Source organism: Balaenoptera physalus, assembly GCF_965194825.1.
Source record: "Balaenoptera physalus genome assembly, chromosome: 13".
In the NCBI taxonomy this organism is placed as follows: Eukaryota; Metazoa; Chordata; class Mammalia; order Artiodactyla; family Balaenopteridae; genus Balaenoptera; species Balaenoptera physalus.
In genome coordinates this window covers 87,292,327-87,311,144 of record NC_138892.1, presented here as the reverse complement: position 1 = coordinate 87,311,144, position 18,818 = coordinate 87,292,327, and the positions used below count along the sequence as shown (strand labels likewise).

At 38.5% G+C, this 18,818-nt stretch overlaps 1 protein-coding gene across 8 annotated transcripts in view; it reads right to left on the bottom strand.

Annotated features, from left to right (window-relative positions):
- Positions 1–18,818, bottom strand: part of LMNTD1 (lamin tail domain containing 1) — a 437,115-nt gene that overhangs the window by 69,483 nt on the left and 348,814 nt on the right. For 4 of the 8 annotated variants that reach the window (XM_082419814.1, XM_082419811.1, XM_082419813.1 and 1 more), the window contains one exon: positions 7,661–7,740. The exons of 3 other annotated variants lie outside the window; for them this stretch is intronic. In XM_082419814.1, coding sequence (XP_082275940.1) covers positions 7,661–7,681 — 21 coding nt within the window. In that variant the 5' untranslated portion in view covers positions 7,682–7,740. Of the gene's footprint in view, positions 1–7,660; positions 14,003–18,818 lie in introns of those variants that run through there. One more of the 8 variants, XM_082419816.1, reaches the window with a different exon arrangement.

Genomic DNA, 18,818 nt, shown 5'->3' with positions numbered 1-18,818 from the left:
AATTACCTGGGCAGCCCTTACTAAATCCTTATCCTCATATTGTTTAAATAAAATATTTCTGTGCCTTTTAGTTCATCTATTTACTATATTGGTGGCTTCAGTCAATAAAAGAAATATTCTCTTTAGTATTGTGCTTAGACAAAAGAGCTGGTCCTGTAGCCTGTATGTTCCATGACAAATTTAAGATGAGATTCAAATTTATTTTTTTACTTGGCAATTTTTATTTGGCCTCATTATCTAGCTTTTTTATGGCTACTTCACTCTTCTCCTCCTGCTTTCACAGTGTGTTATGCAAATTTAATAAGAAAATGCCTGTGAAAGGTCTTTGTAAATGTTTAAAGAACAATATACGTATAAGGTGGTATTACTATTCTAGATTCATCATTGTTTATCTTGTAAAAACCTTGTACACATATTTTAGCACCTCTGAGAAGGTTTTGGTGGGCCATTCTTGGCAGAAGTATTGTTCTGCACTGAATGATGACAACTGATTTATTCAGATCTTCTCCTGGGAAGAAGAATTACAAAGTAAACAAAGTGAAACGGTTCATCTGCACATGAAACATGTATGATTAAGTAACTTGTCAAAATCATACAGCTTGTGCTTAATGGAAAAGGTAAAGCTAATACATGGCAGCAGGGACTGAATCCAGGACCCTATGAATCTAATCCCATGGCATGAAATAGAAGCAGTAAGACAATGAAAATTAGAGAAAATTATTTTCAAAGACAAAATTTCAAAGATTTGAAAATCAAAAAGAAAAACTTCTCTCAACTCTGAGCTACTATGCTAGCATATTTCTCCTTCCCTCCCTCCCTCCCTCTTTCCTTCCACAGCCAAATATCTCTGGGGGGGAAAAGCTATACTGCTTTCATTTCCTTACTGCTTATTCACGTTAAATCCACTGTGATATGATTTGTTCCCTCATGGATAAATCATGCCTGCTCTTAGGGATCACAATGACCTCCTAGTAGACCCATCTAACGGCTTTAATCCTGCTCTGTTTCTATATGATGTCATTCTCTTCTCTCTTGGCCTCTTTTCCTCCAAATTCTTGTCCAACTCCCCTTCCTCCTCTTTTTCTCCAAGTTCAGAGGATCCCCTTGTGTTAGTCTTTGGCCCTCCCTCTCTTTGCTTTTTCCCTTTCCTATTTCCTTCAACAATTTCACCTTTTTTTTAATATACCTGCAACCATTGTATCTTTACGACTCTAAAATCTCTAGTTTATGCTCTCCTCTTAAACTAATCCAGCAATTTCAACTGCCTACTGCAAGTTTCAGATTTTTCCAACCCTACTCAGTTGCCCCTAATTGCTAAGGACCTCCCTGACGGAAATAGATCTCAACTCAGTCCTAGAATTAATGAGAACTCAGGCTGGCAGGAGATACCAGCTACCTTCCCTGTGAACAAACAAGGTCTAGAAATAATGTAATTCTTGACTTCCTCGTGCCTGAGGTCAGGGTGCTTTGAAATTAACAGATCCCTAAATAGGTGGAGAGCATAACATTTCAGTCTTTCATTGAAAGACCACAAGCCCCAGCAGAAGGCTTTCTGGCTGGTCCTTCTGCTTAGGTCTCTGATGCCCAATTTTTATGCCAGTTTACCAGATGTTAGAATGCAGAGTATCCTTGTTAAAGGTCAACCTTGTACACTAGGAAATTGGTAACTAGAAGTGGGGCAGAAGTGGCTTTAATCAACCCTTTTAGCATAAATCAGTCCTTTTCCTTGTGGCTCAGTTTTGCTTTCAGCTTCTCTCATTGGACACTGAAAGTCTTCCCTGATCAGAGTCAGTCTTCCCCTACTTCATGAGTCACCAAGGTCATGCTATGAGGATCACTTTTGGTACATCATAGTACCTCCCTGAACCGGATTTGAGTTTGAAGCACTCTGGTTAAGATTATCCTTCCATGGACTTTAGCCTTGATGTTCAGGACCTTATAAACCCTACCACCACTGATTACATCCCACACCTTGCTTGGCCTTCCCCCCTAAGCTCTTACTCTATTGGCACAGACAGTATTAGGACATTTATAATTGAGCTCATTAGGACAGGACCTTGATGTCCTGTATTCTTTTGTGCTCACTATTTCTTCTCCTAGTATTACTTTCACCCAGACACTCAATCTCCGAATCACTTCCTCATCTTTGACAAATATTCCTCCTTTGTTAGAATTCAATAAATCATTTATCAGTTTATTTTATTCTATCTCCATGACAACTCTCATCGATTCCTCCATTACCCAGCTAAAACAAAATACTGTTTTATCTCTCTTATCACTTGCCTTTACCTATCTGATGCTCCAATCAAACTGATCTATGTGGTATCTTTGTATGTGCCCCTGGCTTTCCCACATCCATGCCTTTGTTCTGACTTTTTCCACTGATAAGCATCACCCTTCCCAACACTGCTTCTGCCTCTAAAAATCTATTCAGTCTTCAAAACTAGTTTTCTCAGCCGTAAAATGGAATTAACATCTATTTCATAGAGGACTACATAAAATAATGTAAGTAAAGCATTTTAAATGGTAATCATTATTATTTTTATTCTTAATATTTATTACCCATATCTTCCATAAAGTATTTTTTGATTCTCCCAAACTAAAAATGATTTCTTTCTCTCCTGAATATCCATGGGATAGGTTTTCCATTTCTTTCCCATGGCATTATCACATTCTACATTACATTACATTACATACATTACATTACATTACAGTTGTTTAGCACATGCCTTATCCAATCATAATAGACTCTAAGCTCCCCGAGGTCAGGGGCCATTTCTTGGGCATCTTTGCTCCTTCTCCAGTGAACAGAATAGATACCTTATAAATATCTGCAAAAGCAATGAACGGATTCACCACAGTGGTAATTATAGCTTTATCACATTCTTTACTCACAAATTACATCTTGATGAAATTACAAATTAACAAATCCCATTATACCTACAAATTGCACCCGGAATCATTCATCTGGAGGGTGATTACCTGATTCTTTTTGAGAGGTGTTGGCAGGCTCTGAAAGACAAGTGAAGACCTGAAGAAGGCAGTGTTGCTGCTCAGAAGTCAGAAACTGGGAAGAATGTTTGTCCCTGGCGAACCTTTTCAATTCCAATATCAAATTTCTTCAATTCTTTTGGCTATAAGATATACCATTATTTTATCTACCACCAAGAAAGCGAATCTAATAAAAGACCCCGGCATAAAGCCGGGATCCCCAAGGGACAACTTGAATTTTTCAACCTTAGCCTGGTAAGAGAGAAAAGAAAACTCTCCCCTGAGATTTTGAACCACAGCCATTACTCACATAGGTATGAGGTCTGCATTCACACCACCAATGTATTGTAAAAAAAACTCAGGAATATCATTTAATTTAAAGTGGTCTCAGGTCGGTAGTGGCCCTAGGTAACTGTTGGAAATAAATGTTTATATAAGAAATTCAATCCAGGCAACACCAATGTCATAGATTGCCATTGATCATATGATGCATCTCAATTTCAGAGGTGTTAAATTGTGAAAAAATATCATCGTAGAATTGATGTAATACGTTGTTTCCATTAAGTATTGAGAAGGTCTGCAAATAACTCAGTGAAGGAGATAGAAAGTAAAAACAAACCTCTCTTTCTTTGACATTTTGACCAGGACCAATTGCTTCTCTTCCAGAGACCCATTAGGAAGTACCCCTGCATTCAGAAAATAGATTCCGAGAGGGTAGGGCATTTCAGGGTCTGTGCTGGTCTCACTGTCCTGTCTTATAAAGCCCATGGTGAGAGACTATTTGGGGTTGGGGAGGGGATGGTGAGAACCCATTCTCTAGTCCCAATGGACTGACTCCTTCTACCCACTAGGGCCTCAACTTCACTCCCCTGAGAGGCTTCTTGCTTTGTTCACCTGCCTGATTGTCCACCTGCTTAGTTGTCTTCCTTCCCCCATCTCACAGAGCACAACAGGAAGCAGGTCATTTATGCAACAGACATTTTACATCATGGGCCACACCTGTGTACATGTACACACACACACACACATACACACACACACACTGGGAAGATTAGCTGATCATTTTTATACTACTGTGAATAAACCTAAATCCCTAAAACATGATGTCTCCTTAAATGGGAGTTTAAATGACACCAGAAAGGATGAGGAAAGGTGGTCCAGGCACACGGAAAGGGCAGGTTTGAGTGAAATACTTTAGTGGTGCCTTTGGGCAAGCAGAGTAAGTTTGACGACTTAGGTGCCTAAAGGTTGGGAAAGCAGTGACACTGGTAGGTGAGAATGTGCCAAAAACAAACAACTCAACTCTGTAGTTTTTTTCCTTGGGGAGCCCCGTGAGGACAGGTAACCAAATACAATAGAATATGCTTTCCGTATGACTAGAAATATTGATCACACAACATATTACATGTATATGTGAATTGGTTTAATGCCAAACCATGTAAAGGAGGAAGCTGTTTAATACTCCAATGAAGACTCACTACCATTGGAGTAGACTAGAGCCGATTCAGACCATGCATCGATATTGAGCAATTCCTGTGGTTGTCATTTGCTGAGTCAGTACTGGAGTTTTATGTGCCATCTGTTACTATGTGACAACACGCAATCTTGAAATTCACTAGAGCAAAATAATAAAAAGACTTTTCAAAGGCTTGTCTCAGGAATATTTGCTAATCAAACTCACTTGTAAGGCAATCAAGATCTAACCTTGGACTTGTTAGCTCAATGAGATATCCAAATAAGCCAAACTTAGTTTTTGAATACTTTTGATATTTATAAATTATGATATGCGATTTATAAATTGACTCAAACCATAAAACTACATATCTTAGTTTTAAAGTGTTTCCTCCTTAGGCTGTGAGTTGTCTATTAAGTTAAAAAATATGCATATGCATATATATAAGGATATCCATCCATATGGTATAGAACAGGTACTGTCCGTCATCTGTATTTCCAATTGACTATTTCATTTCACCATCTGGGTGTTCCGCATGACATGCTATGCACAGAACCAGGATAATTATCTTGCTCACTTTCCAAACATACTGGAGATATTATCTCCATCTGCCTGTAAAATCTCAAGTAAAATCAATAACGTTGCTCAAGCCAAGTGCTTTGGACTCCTTGATTATTTCTTCTCCACCTCAATATACTCAATCAGCCATTACAGATAGTCAAAAATGTCTCTTGCCTCCAGCCCCTTCTCTTTGCAACAATACCATTATAGACTCACATCCTATTTCTCCTAAACTATTGAAATAGCCCCTAAATGGTCTCCCTCTAGTATATTCTCTACAGTATCACCAAAACTGTCTGAAGCAGAGATGTAATTGTTTGAGTTCTCTGATGCCCAGGGAAGAAAGTAAAAAATCCTTAGCTTAGTTCATGATTTGGCCTAAATGACTCTCCACCATCATCTCTAGCCATTTCTACCCACAAGCCCCATAATCTAACCACAGCAGGTTACTAGATATTTCTCAGTGCTGCCCATCCTTGGTTTGTTTGCTTGTTTATTTACTTATATTTAATTTTATTTTATTGTGATAACATTTAACATGAGATCTACCCTCTTAACAAATTAAGTGTACAATAGAGTCAACAATTGTTGACTATAGGTACAACGTTGTACAGCAGATCTTGAGAACACACCCATTTTGTTTAATTGAAACTTTATGCTTGTTGATTAGTAACTCCCCATCCCCCTCTCCCCAGCCCTGGCAACCACTATTGACTCTGATTCTATAAATTTCACTGTTTTAGATACCTCATATGCAGCCTTTTTTTATTATAGTTGTTTCCTCTGCCTAAAATGTCCTGTCCTCTTTTGTCCAATGGAAAATCCCACTTATCCTTCAAGGTTCAGATCATTTGTAGTTGTACATGACCACCTTCATCCCTGTCGTCCATCCCTCTCCATCTATGTTCCACATTTCTCTATTTGAGTATCAATTACATTATTAAAGGCAAAGCTGATAGGCAATAAGTATGCACTTCAGGCATACTAGCTATAGATAGTCAGTGTCTATTCTGATTACTTGGTGCTTTTTCAGTATAGTTAGTAAACATCTTGAATGACACTCCTGATTATAGACATTATTTCAGATCTATCTCTATCATGACGCTGTGAGATAAAGGGTATGGGCTATCTTATTTATCCTCATATCTCCAGGGACTGGCATAATACCACAGATATGCCCTGTATGCTTGGTGAGGTTGATAATATGTAGACAATCAGTCTTTATAGTAATTCGTTGAAAAATAGATTACTTTTATCTAAAAAATTACTTTTACCTTAATAACTATGAAGTGTGCCTGATTTATACCCAAATGATCATCAACCTCTTTTATGATCGAAGCTACACTATGGATTTGATATGTTCGGGGGCCAGATATAACAAGTGGTTTGGGTACTCTCGGGACTTTTCCTTCTTGAAACTAGGTTGGAAAAGCCTGGCCTTTGGAATTAGACAAACCTCAAATTGAATTGAGAGTTGTCTCTCAAAAACTATGTGACTTTGGTTAGCTACTTAACCGAGATCTATCTCCTCTTCTTCAAAAACAGAAAATAGATACCTCCTTTACAAAGTTGTTACAAGAACTAAGTGAGATCATGTATTTAAGGACATGGGATATAATCCTGCATGAACAGTGAACTTTGGTCTCCTTGGAACTAATTTAAGTTAGTAGATAAATTTTCCGTTTTGAATACCAACCTCTCCAACCAGAAAAAGAGCAAGAAAAGGCATATGAGATACAGTTTCACTGGTAGCATCCCAGAGAAGCTGTACATAAGCTATCACGATGGACAACATGCCTGTTACTGAGCCAGTTCTGATTATGCTGCTGAGAAATAATCATATGGCTGGTGTTATGTACTAGGGGTAAATTAAAGGCCAAAGACAGCTTTTTCTTTGTCAAAACAGGAACTACTATTTTTTTTATCCCTAAAGAATCTGGTTTTGAAACATCTGAATTCATTTCCAATGGAGGCATCTCTTTTGCTGATGAAATATGAGGAGCCAACTAGGTAGTGCAGTTGGTAAGTCAACTGTCAAGGTTGGTAATGTAATCATAGTTATTTTATTTCTCTGACCTCTGAACCTATTAGAACTAGGAAGGGTGATCTGAGACAAAGAAATCTTGAATACCTCTAAGTCACAAAGTTTAGTAGAAAACAAAAATTGTTCCAAACTCTTTTGATTAAATTCTATTATCCTAGGCATCTACTTCTAACATGGAAAATTGACAGATAGGAATAATTGATATTAAAAAGGATTAAATCTAGGTTGGATAATGTGTTTACTTTTATTTCCCCCGATCTCTTTCGCTACCCTACTTTTATCCCTCCTTGTCCAGGTGAAGATATAAAAACCCTGGCATCATGGGCCCCGTAGCCAACAAATATCAAATGTTTCCTTACTGAGGAAAAGGAGATTATATGTTAGCTCCATGTTTTTCAAGACTTAACAAGGATGCTAGAGTGGCCAAAAAACTTGGTGGTTTCCTCCCTTCACCTTTAAGTACCATCTGCTTCACAATTTATTCAGATCTAAATAGCCCAGTCTATATATCTGTATCAACAGAAGATGGTCAAGTTGATGTGCAAAGTTTACTTTCAAACTTATCATTCTACAATTTAACAATTAACTTAAATCAGCTGTTATTTTCATACCTGTTCATCAGTAGATTGCATACAAAGACATAATTCACTTTAGGGAGGTCTGTCGCCAAATGACAATATTGCTCTGGAACCTATAAAAAATCACAACAGTCACTTACTTAAAAGATTCTATAATTAAAAATAATCTCATTGTCGGCTTCAGCAAGAAACAGGTATGAACTAAAGAAAAATCTGCATAATTCTGAAAAATTCCTTAGGATCCTTGCTCCTTCTCCCTGCCCCAACCTAGGTCCTATAATTGAGAAGTTTTGGCCAAAGTAGTGAATATTGTTGGCACAGAGGCCTCAGGTTACTTGCCCTCCTTATTCTTTGAACTAAGCTCCTTTGACTTTGTGGTTTACCTCTTGGGAATCTACAGATATACATAGACTTTGGAATTTCTCCAAATTCAGAGCTGAAAAAGACGCTGTATATAAATGTAGCATTATCTGAAGACTTAAAAGTAAATCTTAGTAACTATGGAAGGGTGCTGAATCAGGATTAAATTATAGAAGACCACTCCTTCAAGAGAGGGAAAGAGGTCAGGGGAAAATAAAAGTCAATACATTTTCTAACCTAGATTTAACGCCTTTTAATATCAATTATTCCTATCTGTCAAGTTTCCATGTTAGAAGTAGATGCCTAGAATAATAGAATTTAATCAAAAGAGTGATAAATTTGGGACAATTTTTGTTTTCTACTAAATTTTGTGACTTAGAGGTATTCAAATTTTCTTTGTCTCAGAATGATCCTTCCTAGTCCTAATAGGTTCAGAGGGTCAGAGAAATAAAATAACTATGATTACATTACCAATCTTGACAACTGACTAACCAACTGTACTGCCTAGTTGCTCCTCATATTTCGTCAGCAAAAGAGATGCCTCCATTGGAGATGAATTCAGATGTTTTAAAACCAGATGCTTTAGGGACAAAAAGAATAGTAGTTCCTGTTTTGACAAAGAGAAAGCTTTGGCCTTTAATTTACCTCTAGTACATAACACCAGCCATATGGTCATTTCTCAGCAGTATAATCAGAACTGACTCCTAAAACCCTTGGAATTGCCTAAGTTATGATAGTGATCAATATGTCTTTTGTTATGTTAATGAGGTGGCTTTTGGACCCCACCTAAGGATGGGGGCTGGTTGCCAGGGGAGCCATCTGTGTGATTAGCAGGGTGGAACTTTCATTCCCACCCCTCAGACCTCTGGGTATGTGGTAGGGGCTGGAGATTGAGTTCAATCTCCAATGGCCAATGATTTAATCAATCATGCATATGTAATGAAACCTCCAAAAAAGCCCAAAAGGAGAGAGTTTGCAAATACTTGATTCTTATCTGTTTCCTCTATTAGACTATAAACTCCATAAGGGTAAGACTGTTTTTATATTTGTTTGTGTTTTTTGTTTTCAAGTCATACTTAATGGGGAAAACTGAAAGCTTTCCCCCTAAGGTCAGATCTCCATAAAAGAAGGATGTCCACTCTTGCCTATTCAACATTGTACTAGAAGTACTGTCCAGGGCAATCAGACAAGCAAAAGAAATAAAAGGCATCCAAACTGTAAATGAAGAAGTAAAACTATCTCTATTAGCAAATGACATGATATTATATATGGAAAATCCTAAAGAATCTGCTAAAAAGCTATTAGAATAAAGAAGTTCAGCAAGGTTGCACAATACAAATCAATATGCAAAAGTCAATTTTATTTCTATATACTTGTATGAGCAATTAAAAATAAAATTAAGAAAAATTCCATTTACAATAGCATTAAAGAGTAAAATACATAAGAATACATGTAACAAAAGAAGTGCAGAACATACACTGTGAAAACTATAAAAAATTGTTGAAAGAAATTAAATAAGATCTCAATAAATAGAAAGACATCTTATGTTTATAGATTGGAAGGGGAAGGCTTAACATTGTTAAGATGGTTATACACCCCTAAATGATCTACAAATTTAGCATAATCCCTATCAGAATCCTACCTAGCTTCTTTGTAGAAATTGACATGCTGACCTAAAATTCATGTGGAAACTCAAGGGGCCCAGAATAGCCAAAAAATCTTTTAAAAGAGGAACAAAGTTGAAGCACTCACACTTCCTGATTTTAAAACTGACTATAAAGCCACCGTAGTCAAGGCAGTATGGTACTGGCATAAGGATGGATATATAGATAGGTAGAATAGAATTGAGAATCCGGAAATACACTCTCACATCTATGGTCAATTGACTTTTTACAGGGTGCTAAAACTATTCAATGAGGGAAAGAATAATCTTTTCAACCAATGATGCTGGGACAACTGGACATTCACATGCAGTGGAATAAAGTTGGATTCCTACTTCAAACCATATACAAAAATTAGTTCAAGTGATCAAAAATCTAAATGTAAGAGCTAAAACTATAAAACTCTTAGAAGAAAATACAGGAGTAAATCTCCATGACTTCAGATTTGGAAACAGATGATTAGATATGACACCAAAAGCATGAGCAACAAAAGAAAAAATAAATTGGAATTCATCAAAATTAAAAACTTTTGTGTAATAAAGGACATTATCAAGAAAATGAAAAAATCCATAGAATGGTAGGAAATATTTGCAAATCATATATCTGATAAGGGACTATCTAGACTATATGGAAGAACACTTACAACTCAATAACAAGAAGATAAGTAACTCAATTTAAAAAACTGGCAAAGGATCTGAATAGGCATTTCCCCAAAGAATATATACAAGTGGCCAATAAGCACATGAAATGATGCTTGACATAGTCATGACGGAAATTCAGATCAATACCACTTCATACATATTATAGAATGACTATTATCAAAAAGACAGATAATAACAAGTGTTGGTGAGAATGTAGAGAAATCAGAATCCTCAAACATTGCTGGTAGGAATGTAAAATGGTGCAGCTACTTTGGAAAACAGTTTGGCAGTTGCTCTAAAAGTTAAACATAGAGTTGCAATTTGACCCAGCAATTCCACTCTATGTAAGAACCTAAGAGCGTATGTCAACACAAAAACTTGTACGCAAATGTTTACCGCATATCCATAGAGACAGAAGCTAGATTAGTGTTTGCCTTAGGCTGGGGAGGTGAGGGGTTATAGCTAAAGGTTATGGAGATTCTTTTGAGAATGATCAAAATGTTCTAAAATTAATCGTTGGAATGGTTGCACAACTCTGAATATACCGAAAACCGTTAAATAGCACACTTTAAATGGGTGAATTGTATTGTATATAAATGACCTCTGAATAAAGCTGCTATATAACAATAATAATTACAATAAATATAATAACAACTGTACACCCAGTGCTCTTAACAGTGCCTAGTGCCTAGCACGAAACATATGCCTGATATGTTAAGGGAATATTTTCTATATATTGACTTAGAATCCTCAATCAATGCTCATTAGGTGCTCATTTTCATACCAAATGTGGAATATACTTTCTTTGCAGTAATCTTCAAATTTTAACATATGTAAGTTAACTAGGGGAGCAAATTCCTGCTCCAGCATTAGAGATCCCTTTCAGAAGTTCTGGGATGAGGCTCAAGCATCTGCATTTTTAACAAGTGTTCCTCTAATGTGCTGTGCACATACTGCTGTAAAGAAACTGCAGCATGATCCAAAGGCAGAAGCCTTGCTCTCTGGATAGGCTATTAATAAGTTAGAACTATTTAAACTTTTTTTTTTCCTTGGCATTGGGTCATGGGACAGGCAGGGAGAGCCTTTCTTTATCTGATCCACGTAGGTTGAAATACAAGTTCCTTTTTTTAAAAATACCAGTCTTACTTTATGCATACAAGAAATAATAGGTAGCTGAGTTGTCCCAAATCGGTGACCCATTTAAATTTTTTGGCTTGTGGATGAACTAGTGAATTCATTAAACACACATACAACACACACACACACACACACACACACACACACATCCAGTCTCTCAAGAGAAAGGTGGAATGCTCAAAATGAGATCTCACTAGGCAAGAAAATTAAAAGTTCATTGGTTCTCAGTAAATTATTTCTGGAAGTAGAAAAATACTTCTCATAAGACCGCATAGCTGAAAAATTTTCTTCTTACATACAGTAACCTAAATCTGGTATTTAATTAAGACTGCATCAATATTCTATAAGCACAGTTATGTGGGAAAGCATATCTGTATTTGATTTACATAATTATTTTTTAGTACTTGTTAATTATAGAATTTTAGAGTTAGGAGATACTTTGAAATGCTGACTTTGAAATGCATACTAATTCCATACATGAAAAACTTTATGTTACATAATATATGATGTTATTTAATGATATAACAAAATATTTTAAAATATCTTTAGTTAATATAGGAACATAGATTTATTTTTACCCTTTTAATCCCCTTGCTCCAATTTGTCACTGAGTTTTATAATATCTCACTCTTAAATGTGCTCTAGATTTACTGTACCTTTTTCATTCCCAATGATTCAATGCTAATGTTTTGTCCTTATTAACTCAAACCTGGGTTAGTAAACCAGCCTCTGCTGGCAGAGGAAGCAACAATACAGAGATCTGAGGCAAGGGCTGTCTGGCAAGAGGCTGGTGAGGCTGGGGCAGAGGGACCAGAGGCGGGGGGAGGGGTTAGAGAGTGATGGGAGAGGAGTGAGACTGATGGAGAGTCCAGACCCTCAGGGTCTGATGGGTCACTGAGCCAAGGGCTGACAGGATCTTGTAATAAGGAAGAACATTTGTATTCTATTACAAGTTAATCACTAAAGGGATGTTGCCTATAGGCTTACATTATACGTAATGGCCCATCTCTGGGAACCCTACTTCCCAGGTAATGAGCATTAAGCTAAAATACCTTTGTTTAGCTCACAGGAAACATCCTCACCAGGCCCACCTGTGAATGACTGCAGGAAGGAAGAAATGAACACATCCTTCGGGAAGCAGATGGGAACCAGGAAGTGTCTGACTTTACCCCCTCCCCTTATAGCATAAAAGGAGCCTGAATTCTAACTCAGGCAAGACGGTTCTTTGGGGGCATGAGCCCGCCATCTTCTCAGCTTGCTGGCTTTCCAAATAAAGTCACTATTCCTTTTCCCAACAATTCATCTCTCGATTATTGGCCTGTCATGTGACAAGCAGTATAAGCTTAGACTCGGTAACAATCTGACTTCGGCTTTAAAAAGCCCACGTTGGCTTCTGTATTGAAAATAGCTTGAAGGAGCTAAAAGAAAGAAAAAAAAAGAATGCCACCATCGAAGGAGAGCTCGTGGTGCTGGGCTCAACAATGTGCAATGAAGGCGATGAGACAAGGTCAGATTCCAGGTACATTCGGAAGGAAATGCTGGCAGAATTCAGTGGTAGATTAGAAGTGAGCTGTGAGAGGTGAGGAGACAAGATGACTCCTGGGATTTAGGCTTCAGCAACTACAGGAATTAAGCTGCTAGTTTATTGATTGATAGATAGATGTTAGATAGATAGATAGATAGATGATAGATAGGTATAGATTGGATAGATAGACTATCTATCTAACATATGCAACATATTCATGATTTTTCTCACTTAAAGAACAATTGAAACAATCAGAAATTAATTGTGTGAGAGAGGCTAAGTGGTTTACCCAAGGTCACCTTGCTAGGAAGGGACAAGCTTGGCCTTGAGCAGCGGTCCCCAACTTTTTGGCACTAGGGACCAGTTTCGTGGAAGACAATTTTTCCACGGACCGGGGTGGGGGGATGGTTTCGGGATGATTCAACCGCATTACATTTATTGTGCACTTTATTTCTAGTCTTATTACATTGTAATATATAATGAAATAATTATACAACTCACCATCATGCCGAATCAGTGGGAGCCCTAGGCTTGTTTTCTTGCAACTAGATGGTCCCATCTGGGGGGAATGGGAGACAGTGACACCCAAGTGTGTTACTTATCTTCAGTCTACTCCGTAATCTTGTTTTGGTTGCCATCACTGCAGAAAACCCTGCTTCACAAAGATAGGATGTTGGAAACGGAAGCAGACTTTTCAGTGCTTTTGTGGCAATCTCAGGATATTCCACCTTGACTTCAATCCAGAACGTATGGAGATTTGAAGTTGTCTCACACATACTTCTAAGGCGATCTCAAGCAGTTGATCCTCTTCTAGCACGGACAAAGTCGATTATTCACAAATGGGTCGCGGATCCATTCCTTCCCACTTTGGGTGTCTTTTGTGGTTAAGAAGTAATGCTCAAACTCTTTTGAAAGCTGAGACAGGTGATCATGCCCCAGCTGGGAGAAAGAAGGCCCTGGCTCAGTCTCTTTCAAAATCTCTGCTAATGTTTGAAACATGTCAAAAATCCCAATGTTCACTCATTGCCCCCATAATTCTAGTTTGGCTTTGAATGCAGCCACTTTATCTGCCGACTTGAACACAGCTGTCGTTCTCCCCTGAAGAGACATTGCGTTCGTTGATCAGGTTGAACACGTCACACAAGTAAGCAAGTTTTACGACCCATTCTGTGTCACTGAAATGTGTTTCCAGCGGTGACTGTTTTTCTAAAAGTAATCTCTGGAGCAGCTCTTGTAACTCAAAAGCTGTGGCCAGTGATCTACCTTTAGAAAGCCATCTCACTTGTGTGTATCAGAGAAGACGTGTGTGCTCTGTGTCCACCTCCTCACAGAGCTGTGTGAACAGATGTGAGTTAAGGGCATGTACTTTAATGTGGTTGATAATTTTAATCACATCCTGCAAAACACTGTTAAGTTCAGGTGACATATTTCAGCTAGCCAGCATTTCTCTATGGATGACACAGTGCATAGACTCACATTCAGAAGCGACCTCTTTGACCTGAGTAGTGAAACCAGAAAACCGTCTAGTCATGGCAGCCGTTCTGTCCGTGCACATACTGACACAAAGTGACCAATTCAGTTTTCCTGATATGTAATCATTCAGACTTGAATAGTTCTGCAGCTGTAGTGTTTGTTGGCAACAAAAGTGCACATAACATATCCTCACGCACGCCCTCCTGAAAAAGATATTTCACAAAACGAACATTGCTGCCTTGTTGTCAACATCGGTAGACTCGTCAACCTGGATTGAGTACCTTGGTGACTCATTAATCCTCTCTAAAATTTGTGCCTCAGTATCCTCTGCTATTGCATCAATTTGTCTAGTTATGTTGCTAGCCGAGAGAGGAACACGTGCCACCTTTTGAACTGCAGCCTCTCCTAAAAGTTCATGACAAATGTCCTTAGCAGCAGGCAGGATCAACTCTTCACCAATACTAAGGGCTTCTCAGCTTTAGCAATGCGGTTAGCCACTAAGAATGATGCTCTCAGTGCAGACACATTTGATGAAGTGGTGGCCTTCAATAATTGCTTCTGTTCTTCGTGTTCACGTTTTCTTCTTTTGAGAAACTCCAAAGGCTTGTCTTTTAATGCAGGTGCTTGGTCTCCATGTGGCAAAGCAGTTTTGAATGTTTCATGGCTTCGTTGGATAGCGGGTCACCACATATTATACAAAGTGGGCTTGGAGAATGTGAATCACCTGTTGCAGTGAACCCGTGATTTAAGTAGGACTCTCGGTATTTTCTTTTAAATGCAGCTTTCTTTTTGTTGGCAGTCTTAGAGTCTTCTCCTGTCTCATCATTAGGTCTTTCCCCTTTTCAAAGAAGCTCTCCAGCAACATTTGTTTTTTACTCATTTTGGCTAGGGTTAGCTTGTGGGCTTACCAAAACTGTGACTGAGACAAGTGCGCAGTGTGGGAAAGAGGAGTGGATGGCAGAGGTAAATAAAATAATGGGTGGGCCAAGCATGGACTAAAATACGTGTCAGATTCTGACTTAAAGGCTGCCACAAGATGCAGCTGTACAATTGTAGTACTTGCCACTATAAAGCCTGCCACCAGATTCAGCTTAATTGTCACTTGCCACTCACTGATAGGATTCTGATACGAGTCTGCAAGCAATTGATTTATTATGGTCTCTGTGCAGTCAGACCTCTCTGCTAATGATGATCTGTATCTGCAGCCGCTCCCCAGCGCTAGCATCACCGCCTCAGCTCCCCCTCAGATCATCAGGCATTAGATTCTTATAAGGAGCGTGCAACCTAGATCCCTCACATGCACAGTTCACAGTAGGGTTTGAGCTCCTATGAGAATCTAACGCAGCTGCTGATCTGACAGAAGGCCGAACTCAGGCGGTAATGCGAGGGATGGGGAGCGGCTGTAAATAGAGATGAAGCTTCGCTTGCTCGCCGCTCACCTCCTGCCGTGCGGCCCAGTTCCTAACAGGCCATTGTCAGTCCGTGGCCTGGGGGTTGGGAACCCCTGGCCTTGAGTATTGCTCAGTGGTTACACGAGCCTGTTCTTTTTGCCAAATAGCACAGTGGCTCTTGCACACACCTCAAGTTTTTGGCTGGCAAAAGTCCTACACAGTGTTTGGGATTTTGAGAATTCACAGATTTTACATAATTCAAGGTATTTTATAAACCTAATCAGGTATGCAGTATTTCGGTGGTATCAGCTGTAACCCTGAACTCCAGGTCCCATATCCTGAAAATGGGCCTAAATGTAATGTTTTGATAAAGAGTAAAGACATTTGCATTTTAAGGTCTGTTTTTCAAGTGCAAAGAATAATTAATTAAAAAATACAGCTGACAGGGTTGAAGATTATTTGGGAACCAGAGGGATATAAAACTGTGGCTTCAAAGTTGATTATATCATCATAGTTTTATTAGCATTTGTTTTCTTTTGGCCACTTGGAAAATGTGTGTTTTCACTGTAGACTGAGATCTAATACTTATTCAGTAAAGAATATTTTTCTTTGGCTGAGAAATGTAAATTTGGTGCTAAGAGATGAGTTCAAAAATATTATATTTATATCAGATTTCCAAACTTTTTTGTATCAAAAGAAATAGTAGTTGAAACACTTTCCAAGTAAAATGGATTATACCTGCTGAAAACACTACTGGTTCTCATTTAAGTTGCTGATTTTTTAAAAAAGAGTCTGACCTTGAGGACAGCTGCCTGTAGGCACAGAACACAATGAAGATGAGAAGAGAGACACCGGCCAAAGCAAACATCTGAGTCTACTAGTTGTGTCCTGCAGACTCTTTCACATCTCCATAAGGCACTTGGGGTCTTGGGTTTGAACATTCCTTTCTAAAAGCTCATCCTTAGCAAACTCCCTGCTAGTCTAGATTCACTGGCATTTTACAAAGCCTGGTAGCATCCTTGGGTCCTGCTTGTTAAGACTTGCAAAGTACTGTAGACTCAGGCTGCAATCTTCAGCTGAATTTGGATATAGGAAATTAGCAATTACAAAGTGTTCTTTCTGCCCAAAATAACATGCTGTGGCCATTACTTTGCTCTGTGATGAAACAAGTCATTTTAATCCTTTGTAGTAGGTGGAACAATGTGTACTTGACCAACCAAAAGGGAAAATACTTCTTAACTCAAGGGAGATATTTTCAGCTACCACATGTAGACTTATGGACATAATAGGAAAAGTAATCGTTTTCCCCCAAGTAAAACCTTTTAAAGTGATCTTGAAATGAAATTTGCAAAACCACCTCCACCTTAATGAGAGATTTTGTAAATTTGCCAAAGTTTAATACCACCAGACTGCACTAAACCAGGTTTCCAACAGCCAGGTTGAAAAGAGATGTGAAACAACTACACAGGAAATTGTGTTTACTTGAACTTATATCGCCTCAATTACTTTTCTCCATTGGCAAGGAACGCGCATGGACTGGAGTGATGCCAGGTTGTGTACTTCATCCTGATGGTTAGCACAGGTGACTGGTCTGATTAGTGAATCAAATAGTTTTACAGCTGATGAGAACTTAGACATTATCTAGTGAAACTTTTGTATTTTACAGATGAGAAAATTAAGGTCCAGAGGATGAACTCACTTGCCCTCAGTCCTTCTTCTAGTTGGTGTCAGTTAGGTCTGGAAGTTTTCCTATCCCACTGTCTTGAATGGAAGGAAATGCCCAGCATCCTATGTTATTTGGATACTTGTATCTCCCCTTTTGCTTTTAAGTCAAATCCAAACTATTTTGCTTTTTGTTTCTCATTTTGTTTTTTTCCTTCTATCTGTTTTATGATGGTGAAAATTCTCCATGGTGATACTTCTAGCTACTCAATCACTCAAGCCAGAAACCAAGAGCCATCACCCCGTTCACTAGATCACAAACTCTTAAACTATCTGCTTGCCAAACAGCTCTCAGATCTTGCCTTCACTCTTCATCTTCACAAACACATTATTTCTCACTGCAATACTGCAGTAGTCTCTTTATTGCCACCCCCCTTCCAGTGCTTCCAGTGTCTTATTTCTCAGTGGCAAAAACTACCAGTTGCCTGTGTTTCTGTTTTGTTCTGCCTCACTTCCCTGCTTACATTGCAGCTGGGTGTGACCATGTGACTAAGCTCTGGCCAATGGGAGGTAAGTAGAAGAGTCATGTGGAAGTTTCTGGGAATCTTCTTAAGAAGACAGTTGGTGGGCACAGTTTGTCCTCTTTTACTGTGTCCCTACTTAAGTTTGCTGCCTGTATTGTGGATACTGCCATCTTAGACATTAGATTGGGGCCACACATGAGAGCAACAATATAAAAAGAGGCTGAGTCTTTGACACCATGGGGACTTTGATGCCATATGGATCTCTGGACATAGTTTTTTAAAGTAGTGTTATTTTGGGTTACTATCAATCAAGCCAACCCTAGTACCCACTATACAGCTAGCAACCTAAATTCCACAATAGCTTGAAGGTAATATTCCTGAAACATAGATTTGATCATGTCCCCATACTTAAAGGGCCTCCTACTGCTTGTAGAATAAAGTTCAAACTCCCTGATAAGCCGTAGGGTACCCTTTGTGATCTGACCTTGGACTTTCTCTGGAGCCTCATCTCCCTTCATGCTTCCCCTTTGTGCTTAAAGCTCCAGCAATAATGAATCACTGAACTCATTGTAACCTCCAGGCTTTTGCCCATCCTGTTTCCTCTGGTGGGAAATTTTCTACTCATCATTTAAAAACCAGTTTGGACACTTCCTTCTTCTATGATACCTTCCCCTAAAACCCTGAATTCTGAGTTAATCACTTTCTCCTCTACGTGACTTTCACCTTGTTCCTGCTTCTATTATTGCCCTTAAACTATATGGTAATTATTTGTCTATATGTATGTATTATTGGCAATTTCTCCTTTTATGTCTGTTAA